Source organism: Hypomesus transpacificus, chromosome 11, assembly GCF_021917145.1.
Source record: "Hypomesus transpacificus isolate Combined female chromosome 11, fHypTra1, whole genome shotgun sequence".
NCBI classification, from domain to species: Eukaryota; Metazoa; Chordata; class Actinopteri; order Osmeriformes; family Osmeridae; genus Hypomesus; species Hypomesus transpacificus.
The window spans coordinates 15,636,714-15,648,171 of record NC_061070.1 but is presented as its reverse complement, the minus strand read 5'-3'; the positions used below and the strand labels follow the sequence as shown (position 1 = coordinate 15,648,171).

The 11,458-nt window shown below is 42.6% G+C and overlaps 1 protein-coding gene across 1 annotated transcript; it reads left to right on the top strand.

Annotated features, from left to right (window-relative positions):
* The first annotated feature begins 289 nt into the window (after positions 1–289).
* bcl2l11 (BCL2 like 11) lies at positions 290–11,199 on the top strand. The gene is made up of 4 exons (XM_047029597.1): positions 290–621; positions 2,136–2,503; positions 4,058–4,200; positions 8,877–11,199. The coding sequence occupies exons 1-4, from the start codon at positions 605–607 to the stop codon at positions 9,000–9,002; spliced, it is 654 nt and encodes a 217-aa protein (XP_046885553.1). The 5' UTR covers positions 290–604; the 3' UTR covers positions 9,003–11,199.
* The last annotated feature ends 259 nt before the right edge of the window (positions 11,200–11,458 follow it).

The window sequence follows — 11,458 nt, the reverse complement described above, 5'->3', positions numbered from 1 at the left end:
TCCCACACATTAAGTGAACCTGTTACGCCTTTAACACGCTGGGAAATGCAGTAGGACTTTCTTCATGATGTTTATTATATAAGGTTTGTCATTTATTATAATATTTAGATGTAGTTATACTGTGAAGTTTTTAAATCTGAGAGAAATTCTCTTAAGTTTTTTCTAAGAGGAAAGTTAAAACCCTTGCGCTAGGATGCTGTTGAGTGGGACCCCACCCCAGACAGTAGATGGGCGGGGTCACCTCTGACAGGGGCGGAGGCTGGTCGCGTCATCCCAAGACTCAAGCCTGGCGCTTCAACGTTTTCTACCAGAGACGCAAACGGGTGAAGGCAAGGAAGTTCCTCCGTTGTAATCTAGCTATTCGCAAGAGACAAAAGACTCGGAACACTCTTACCCGTCGACTACGTTTTGAGGTGGATTTCTTTTCACTGACTACCAAGTGTATTCTTTCGATCTCGGCCGTAAAGTTTAGCCAACTTATAAAAATATGATTTTGGCTATTTGACTCTATTTTTGTGGAACATTTTCTAGCGGGTTTGCAGTTGTTCGATCACTATTGTCATTTTTAGCACTGTTATGTCCCACAACTGAGGCCGCTTAAGACATGTCCGATTCGTCCAGGTGAGTGCGCAATGAGCGTTAGCAAAAACTGTGCTGCAAATCTAACGCAGTGTTGGTCTATTTGTAAAACTATCTCTAAATACGTTTGTCAATATTACCAATTTATGGAAAAGCTTTTGCCATTTCCATTTATTTTGGTAATCTTGTTCCGTCGCACAAATGTTTATCTGTTACATGATCGAGCGGATCTACAGTGGCAGTACCTATCTCCAATTCCCAGCACGCGATAGCGGCTGCAGGAGAAAGTTATTGCCCGTGGAAAAAACAGCCCCTCACCCTCAAAACGCACCCTCGGGTTCGGCTTATTGCAACAGCATTATTGGATATTAAAATATACATTTAAATACAAGAATGTTACGGTTTTTCTTGGTTAAACTGTCTAAAGTAAAATACGGTAAAGTGCATGCTTTACACATAATTGTACGGGCTACAACGAAACATTACAGTGTCGGCTGTATGACGACACGGCACTTTGAACACAATAATGGCATCATCCATCACTCTAACAGCAGGCCTGTGCGTTGATTAAAAGACAAATCAAGGGAGGAAAACTCTTTAAATAGCTAAACAATTATGGGTCTAAGTAACTAACAACCGAGAGAGACCCACCTGTGGGTGGCGATAATGGACCAGTTGCGTAGCCTATAGTTTTGGATGCATTTCATTTGGCTTTCCGCCTGCCAGTCAGATCATTGGCAGTCCAATAGCGCGCTACATTGCCCCTATTCTGAACATTTTAAGAATTCTCATAACAGATTGGTGTGGCCTATACACGCAAAACCGTCCACAACTTACTTTTGGTACTTCATAATCGTCGTTATGCTCCACAATTGTCGTTTGGGTTAATATGGCATTTGGACTCATGTTGTTTAGGCTCTTACTTCATGTTCAGAGTAGGTATTAGTATTGGGGACTTATGCAATGAAGCACAACAGTTTTATATGTAATGTGCTTAAGACCATGGACATTTGATGCGCCAGTGGATGTTTTGGAAACTTTTTGATCGTTCCCAGTAATAACCTAGTTTGGACCTAGGTTAAACTATAGGTTAAAGATAGGTTCGGGTTGTTAACATATTATAGTTACATTTAAATATGCCATATTGTGTTAAGGAAACAGCATAGGATACATTCGTAAAATTAAGAACAATTTATTCATTCAAAATAATTCAGGCTCACCTGAGAAGTTGTTCTGGAATAGGTTTTAGATGGAGAATTAGGAAGTTAGCTTGGCTAAGATATGTGTTTGCTGTGACGCAGTTATTACGACTTCTAACTTGATGCCAAGTTTTCTATGCTCAGACTGCCGTAATCAGCACTTCTGTCAAACAATGGAGGCGTGTAGACGGGCGTATTTAGCTTCTATAGAGTTCGTAATGTGCGCGTAAAATTCGGGTCCTCTCAATTTAGGTCGACCATTTAACATGATCATTTGAATAGACTACAGAAGCTGACTGCTCAACTTTCTAAATTACTTAGCAGTAGCCTAATAGTGACACTGTATTTGTCCTACAGACCACGAAATTGGTCAGACGACTCGACCAACCTAAATGAGAGGGAGAAAAGTGGAGAATCGCATCCTGGTGGCAGACGAGCCTTCCGTGCCGAGACATCGGACAACCCCCAGTCCTACGGCGAAGGCGAACCGTCACGGGGAGGAATTACGATGCCCAATAGTCTACTTGTTTTTCATTCGAGGTCACCGATGTTCAGACCTTTGTCCCGGTCCTCCAGCGGATATTTCTCGTTCGACTCTGATTCTCTGCCCAGCTCCCCGCTGCTGAAACATAACAAGTCAACGCAGACCCCAAGTCCGTCTAGTCAAGTTATCACCCACGCGCTGCAGCGCATGTCTAATGCATCAGATACCGGTCGAGATTATGGTAAGCAAGCATGCAACCATTCTGTGCAGCAATTTAAACGTCCTGTGACAGGTTATCAAAAAAAAGAGGGGGGGGGGGGGGGGGGTGGTACACAAGAGGGATGCGCGTGTAAAGAGCATGAGCATTGTTACTGTATGAAAAATAGCTGAATCATAATTCTTTCTCAGAGTAATAACCTTCAAGTTAAAAACGGCACCCAAGGGAAAATTATATAATGTAACATACCCAGACATAAGACAAAGTAGGATAACTAGGCAAAAAAGAAAACCATACAGCGATGATATTTACGATAAAATGTCTGTAAGTCAAACTCAAAATATCCCTTCCAAAAATCGAGAACATGCAAACAGAGGCCGTTGGATCCGTGGATCCACCCTGGAAAGAACGTTTCCTCAGATCTTTATCGACCCACTGTTTACAGTCTTGTATCATAACAAGCCACCAAAGATCAATTTATACTGCGAACATATTGCGTGCTCGTACGCATGCACTCATGCGTGTGCTTTTGAACGGCACTTTGCGTGTTTTCAGTCTTACCCGCACCCTCAACAACATTCCCTCCTTAACAAAACAAGTGTGACCATTGAACACAGTCAAGAAGAAAAACTGTGTCTGGGACTGGGACAAACAGGTAGAGGAGTTTGGCCCGAGTTGGCTCATAATAGCGGTGATTGAGCGGTCTGATTCTCTTGTGTCTCCTTTATTTGCGTTCACTGTTGCAGAGGCCACAGGCAGCCAGTAAATGTAGCGGCCAGTCAAAATAATTCCCTGGGTCTTTTGTCCACAAGCAGACAGAGATTCTCCACTTCTACTGCTCAAGGCGGCAGAGATAGGGTAGAGAGATAGACCTCTATTTTCGAGTGTTCCAAACAAATCTTTAATCCGGAAGAGGATGCTGTTAATGCGCTCACAAACAAAAACTAGTACCGTCACTATCTCATCTTGAACAACTTATCATGGAGCTTGTCTCCCCAGTCATAGAAACTATTAGTGTGGTGGCATGTGTGTGCGTACACAGTAGATTCATCTAAATCCAAAGTGTGTTTGATGTTTATGACGGGCCCAACCAATATTGCAGGCCTTCAATATTGACGGATATGAGCGATATTAAGCACACTTTAACAAAGTTTCACAACGCACGTGAGTCATAGCAAGAGGTCTAACACATTCATATACTCACAACTCAACCACACTTAGAACCACTGTACATCTCTGAACTGTCTCACTCTGGACTTTGCGTCTCTTGAATTCACTCATTTGAAGTTATCTGGAACCACATTGCGTTTTCCAGAGCTGAAGGGAGTATGTAGTCGTGGTGGTTCAATGACTGCAGACTGCATGATCCTTGACCTGAACCCAGACCTCAAGACAGGTGTGATCTCACAGGGCCAACAGCAAACCTTTAGCTCTACTGACTAACACAGAGCTTTTGGGCACTTGGCCACTACGGTGGATTTATATGTCTGTCGTCTCCAACAAACATGCTTTGGTGTGTGGTTGCTGTTGTGACGACTCAGACATACATGTTTATTCTTTGCCCTTCCTCACCCCCAGAAACGTGGCCCAGCCCCGCCCGCCCCTATAGACCACACCCAGCACCACCGGAGGGGGACATGCAGGGTCGTGCTGATGAGGAGAGACGCATCGGTCAAGAGCTTCAGCGCATCGGAGACGACTTCATGCTCATCATGCTGGGGGTGAGTTCCTGTCAATCTGAACCACCCGAGATGAAAAATACGGGTCGCTTATGAATTCAATGGACCAATGAAAAGGGATAAGGGATGCTGCGAGCAACCACAACAGGATGTCCAGTCAAAACGCAAGGAAGCAGTAATTCCAGTTTAAAGGTTTAATGAAGATACACACACACATACAACATAACAGACTGATTCTACATTTAGTCATTTTTCTAATTGTACTTATTCAGCTGCATGCACAATAACATCAGAAAGAAAAGCATTTTTTCTAGGAATGTGAAATAAGCAGGAGACAAAAACAGTTTGATCATCAGAATGAAAATTAGGTCCTGAGGCTCTCCATGTCAGGTTTTGTGTATCATTAAGTCCCGGGAAAGAAGGCTGCTAATACAATTAGGATGATTGGCGTGACCTTATTCCAATAGGAAAACCAAAAGAAAGTTGAAGTCTTGGAAGGACATGAGCTGGCAGTTTTAATACTAGTGGCTAGCAGTTAGCTATTGATCAGATGTAATTTCATTAGTGAAGACTTAAAATATGTCCATCTTTCACAAATGTACATTTTAACACTATTAAACCACACATTTCACTATGAATACCAGTTTTCCTTCCTGTATTTTAACAATGAATGATTCCTTAAGCCAGTGTAAATTGCAAGTGAAATATTGGCAGTTGGTAATTGAACTATTGTATGAGCCAGCTGCTGGGCTGGAACAGTAACCCACAACCACACCCTTGTGAAGCTTGCATCATGTTAACATAGGTAAGGAGAGAAAAAGTAAACCCTAGAATAAGTTCTAAAGAAAAAGTGACACACAAGACAAAAAAGTTATAGGATGTTGCTAATGCAGGAGATGCCAACACAGAATAAATGTGACATGCCGACACACTCCTCAGCGTTGACTGCTGCTCCATACACTGCAGTGCGTTGGCTCTTTCTGGAGGTTGCATCACCTTATTTACTGTCTGCATCAAGGGCCGCGCTGACTGGATCAAATACAGCTGATAAGTTGCCTGTCTGGCTCAACATGAGCCTCTCCACACTAGTTCATGCTCCAGTGCTCCCTTTGTGTCCTTGACCTAGCTAATAGCTAGCTCCCCCTTCTTACAATGCTAGTTCTGCCTGTGGATACTCTATGGCCTGTCAAATGGTGCACAATAGCTCCTGTATGTGTGTGTGTGTGTGTGTGTGTGTGTGTGTGTGTGTGTGTGTGTGTGTGTGTGTGTGTGTGTGTGAAAGTGTAGTAACAGCCTGAGGGGCCAGAGCATAAAGCATTTACTCTCCTCGAAGGTGAGACTATGACTCAGTCTTAAGTCACATTATTTTAGAACAGGGGTGTGTGTGTGTGTGTGAGGGAGAAAGAGGAAAAGAGAAAAAAAACATTGGGTGTGTAGCTTGCGTATGGGTGCACGTTGCTAACATGTGTTTTGCTGTGTGTATCTCTCTTGGCTATTGGGTGTTGTGTATTTTGAGAACAATGAAAAAAGCGGAACATGGGGAGTTGCGTGTCTTCCGTATTCATGTTCTCAGGTGTTAGAGGGACAACACTGACCAGTGAGCCCTGCACACTGTCTGGTGACTGGTGCCAATACATTTTCCTCCCTGCACCACTATGTGACTTCAGCAGTTTGATGGCCGCCATGATGAAGGAGCTCTCATGTGAAATATGCAACTTCTCTTCTCTTGTTTTTTTCCCCTTTGACCAAATAGCTACATATTGTAGTTAGTGAATAAAAGAGAGTGAGTGAGTGATGTAATGTGTGTGTGCCCATTTAGCTGGGCAGGTCCAGAGCAGGGTAGTACGTGACAGAGCAGCTTTATTATGGTCTAGTCTGTGGTTAGTGCTCTCAGAGAACCTCGCTGGGCTCTAATTATCCCCTGCTCCACTGTCTGTCACACGCACACACATACACACACACACACACACACACACACACACACACCCTACACAGACCTGCTGGTCTTCATCAGTAACTTTACAACACACACAAAAAAATTGCGCCAAAGGTACTATAGTTTTAATCGTAACTTAAGATAACCCACTTTCAATCCATGTCTTAGTAAACAGTCTAGTACACCATCAGTGGTCATTAGAATAGCATTTTAGGGGCAAAAGGCAGATACTAGTTTTTTTTGGATAAGTTTATGTGGCTACACATCTGCTTTGCGTTAGTTCTGTGCTTGTCCATTATGCAGCACTAGTGTCTGTCTCACAGTACTATCCACACATGCACACAGACACTCTCTCACATACACACAGTACCTTTTATTGTGTATCTCCTATTTTCTGTTCTGCCTTTTTCTCACCTCTCCACCCCTGCATCCATCTCTGACTCTTTCTCTTTTGTTTCTCCTCCAGATAGACTGTTTGTTCAGACAGGCAGACAGACAGACTGGCAGACAGGCAGGCAGGCAAGCAGGCAGACATCTGTGGATGTATTAGCCAGTCACTAATTGCATGTCTTCTACTCCAGATTGTGGCTACTCTCCCAGTTTGGGTCAAATTGTTTTTCAGCTTTTTATTCTGGCCCTGATCATTTTGGATTTGTATTTTTCTTGCACGTGCTGTTTCAGACCTCACTCTGTTCTCTCTCACACACCAGATCAGTTGTCAGTCAGGGGTGGAAGGTGGGGAGGGAAGTGTGGGTGGGGGGAGGGGCATGTGGGAAGGGAAATAGAAAGAGAGACTTGGAATAAAGGAGAGAGGGAGAGAGTGGAGAGAGAGCGAGGCAGGCAGGGTTTGTTCAAAAGACACAGTTGAGTCAAAGTCAGATCAGAGGGCAGAATTCTACACAGGGCTGATCAAAATTATATTGTATTTTAATAATGATGACCACTTCATTTCCCATTTACTTTTAGACACCGACTTTTAGCTGAATTTTCATCCATAGAAATGTTTTTCACATTCACAGGTCTTTTACATTCTGGCAAAAACTTTCGAAACACTGAGTCACAACCATCTTTATCCTTAATTGTGTGTCATTTTGTGCCTCTCTGTGTTATGTGGCGGGAGGTGTCGCAAGGCTGCAAGTCCTGTTCTGAGAAATCAGAGCTGTCGATCCACTTCCTTATCACCTGTTTCCTCTGAGCACGCTCACAACCTCCGGCCACTGTGGTTCTTGGCATGGCTCCGGTACTACATAAAAACCTGCATGATTATTCCCTGTTGGTCTCCTTTAAAAGATCCTCGTTTCCACAATGCCCAGAGGCCAAGGCTTCTACTGTCATTTGTTGTGTGTCTCTCCCAGTCAAACCTCTTTAGTCCACACAGCTAAGAGTTTTGTGCTTTCCACTGCAGTGTCTTTAAACAACCAGAGCACTGTGGGATAGAATCTCAAAAAGAACCCCAAAACACTGCTCATTTTTCTTGATCGTCAAAGAAAAATCACTCCAAACCAATGAAGGAAAACCTATGATAATCTTGGAAAATATTGTGTTTCAGTACCTAAAACCACTTGGTAGATGTGAGTGAATTCAGGCCGTTTTGTTTCTGTGATTTATTTGATAGCAGAAGCTAGTATTTATTAAAAGGGTTTCCTCTGCGAGCCAGGAGATTCTCAGGGGAAACGCAAGGCTCATGTGCCCAGTCTGCTCTTATCTGTACCCTGCTGCTGCCAGAGCAGTCGGCGAGGCCAGTAGGACCGAGAGGCACAGCACTGTGCCAAGACACACACCTGTTACTGCACCACTCCTGCCAAGTCTGTAGAGGTGATTGTAGGGGAGGAGACACACAACGCGCACCCACACACACACACACACACATGCGCGAGCACAGTCTTTTTCCCCTCCCACATACACACACAAAAGCCAAAGCCAAGTGCATCTGGAACAATCTAGCTTAGTGTGGTAAATGGGTTCAGCCCTAATACCATAAATCTCTCCATTCATTTCTTCATCTCTATTCACCAGTCTACAATGTTTATTTCATCAAGAGCCTGTCTTGTAGTAGCTGACCTAACACAATAGTGCTTCTTTCACCCCACTGTTCTGCTCTCCTAGTTAAAGCAATGTGACTCATGCTGTAAACTTGGTATGTGAAAGAGCCGGAGTCCAGTCCGCAGGCTGCTGTGTAATTATAGTTAGCAGACCAGGATTTGTCCATAAGTTTGACAGATAAAAAAAGGTGAGTGAGTGTCCAGTGTGTATAATAGAGGTGTAACAATGTATATCGTGGCACAATGCATCGCAAACGCGACCTACTCTGCAGACGCGTGCAGTCACTGCATTCACAGAAATCGCTTGAACTGAGTCATCTCAGTTGTATGTAGAACAAAGAAAGTTATTGAAAATTGTTCATGTTTTGGAAATGAATCTATGAATAAAATTTCATTTTCATTTTTCATTTTGTTCAGAATATCGTGATACGTATTTTATCGTGAAACCCAATATCGTGATATGTATCGAATCGTGAACTGAATGTAGTGTACACTAGTGTATAATGCCAAATAGGACACAGGAAAACCTCACTCTCAGTTAAATACAAACTCTCGCTCACCTGGTTATCTTTCCTGCTCTAGCTGACGGTGGGTAGGGAAAACTAAAGGTTCTGGGTTAGTAACACCTGCAAATAGTCAAAAGTTTACAGTGTGGGTTTAGACAGGATGTTAGGAACTGTGCTGACCACTTCCTGTATTTTGTATGTGTGTGTAACATGTCACTTGTTTGTCCTTTGCAGCGCCTAACAGACAGGAATAGGCGGGTGGCACAACCAAACCTGCTGATGGACCAAGAACCTGCCTTTCTGCAGTGGATGACACTCCTGATTGGACGACTATTACAGATGCTTTTGCGGAGGAGATGATGGAAAGACTCTAGGACCAATCATCAAGTCCAGTCCTATGCAATCCCCAGTAGACATGTAGCATCTGAGTCAGATGTTTTTATTGACCCTGTGCATATGTAAATATGTTGACATTCTTGTGGATCACTTGGACCTATTATTTCTAGAATTTTCTTTTTTAATCTTGGTGGGTGTACTCCCCCTCTCCCCCCTGATCTCCGCCTGGGAAAGGGAATTTGGACATTCTTGGGAATATTTTCTATTGGGAATAACAATTTCTGCCAAACCTGTGTTTGTATTAGTTTTGCACCTGTGTTGTCTTTGCATATTCGGAATGCTAAACTCCAAACAAGCACCAAAGATGTAGGTGTGTCAGCGCCGATGAGCATGCCTGCCTTGTCCAGAGATCAATTCCATGGAGGATCACCATTTGTCGATGACCACGTTAACGATGTGTGGAGCTTCAGATGTGCCTTGTACAGCTTTCTGTTTTGACTTTGTTGGCGTTTGATTCTCTCCGCTTTTGTTACAGCTATTTATTTTTTGTAAAATAGCATCATCTTTTTTTGTTTGTGTTTCAGTCGATTGTGTACGCCTGCATGGCTTCCAATTCCACTCTTGTCTTTATCATGGCACCTCACCACTGACAGACTCCATCCTCCCCAACATACTTATTATCCCTCTGCTCTTCAACGTTCCCCTCCCCCAGCACATCCTTCTTCTTGTCCTCCTACGACACACTCCTAATGTGCTTCTTCCTCATTCCTCTCCTCTCCCAATCTCTTACCCCTCAGGTCAATTTTCTTACCCCTCGTCTCCTCCATCCCTTTTGTAACTTGATCATCCACCATCCTTTCCCAATGCAGGTGATGGAACATTTACATTGGGTTGTGTTCGTTCTCAGTCCTCCTCCATCCTCCTCCATCCTCCTCTCTCTGACCCTTCTCCCTGTATCACTGACTAAAGCCAGTCAGTTCACTGCCCTTTTAATGATGAAATGGTATTAGGGGTTACTGTACCCCCTACCAGAGCCAGAGTGGAGGAAAACAGGTACTGTGAAGGATACCATTTTATCCAAACAAGTGAACAATTTTTTAGGGTTACTGTAAGCAAGTTGTGCAAGTTGGTACTGATCTTTTATAATTGACATGCACATCATCTTAACTATTCTCCCCCAGATCACATAAGTATTAGTCGATTAAACAACAGTTCAATAGAGTAAACAGAAGCAGAAGAAAACACAAAATTATTCTGATCATGAAAAGGGATTGAATTATATTTTTACTGGAAGTGAACTGAATCTTGACCAGAAGAGGGTGATTGTATCCTATGGACTGTAAATCTTTGTGTTCCTCTGCACCTAAATATACCAATACAGGTGTAATGCAGTCAAATATATTACACACCTATTTTATTTAACCTAAAATCCATGAAATAGTATGCTTTAGTACTTACAATGCTTCAGCACTTGCAATGTTTTATCCCCGTAAAGAACATTTGATTTGTGAAAATTGTAACCAGAAATATATGGTTTATTACTGTGCAGATTGAGTAAGTGTATGTCATTTTATTATCAGGTTTATTTTGATTGGAACCGAGCGTCACACTTACCAGTGTACATTTATCAGTGTGAACAGCCATAAGTCTAGTCTAGCCTTGGTTCTTATTGGTGTTGGCAACTTTAAACCAAAGATGTAATAATTTAGTACTGTATATATCTCTGGTGTTAAGAGCTTCTGAATACTGTAGGCTCGGGGTCAACACATAAGCAGGAAACTAAAAGCAAAATCACCACTCAGACTGAGGCTTAAACGTGGTAATATTATTTTACAGTCATATCCGTTCTACAAGTACTTTCATGCAGTCTGCTCCATAACTAGAGTCAGGATCATGCCATATTGGTAGGAGTTGTTCATATTGTTCATAAACCCACACTTTATTCCCGGAGAGGAGCCGTGAGTCTCAGGTCGTGCCATCTTGGTGTACCTTGTAGTGCAGGGGGTCACTTCCACTACAGAAAAAAACTACTGTACCCAGAATTCTGTCTGTTAGGGGCCGTTTTGCACTGAGCGTGAACAGAGTTTTCTGAGGCACAGGACCCAGTACATTTGTAGCAAAAATGTCATTTTTTATTATTACTATTTTGCACTGATGTTGCAATGTAAGGATTTTAATTGTGCAATGCTGTTGTAAATAAAGCTTTTTTGCTACTTTTAAAGGAAAGACTCCAAAGTGTTCTTTATTAGCCGTATGTAAACTGACACACCTTGATGTGATAGTTATTTTCTGATAAACCAACAGGGAAAAACACTGAGGGATGACACATTTGTGGTTTACAGAAAAATATACATAAACATAAAAATGAGATTTAGTCACAGCTTTTACTGCATATCAACATTTCGAAAATGTGGACGGGAAACATAACTACCCCCATCCAACACACCAACCATGTGAAGATAGAGAGAGAATGAGATATT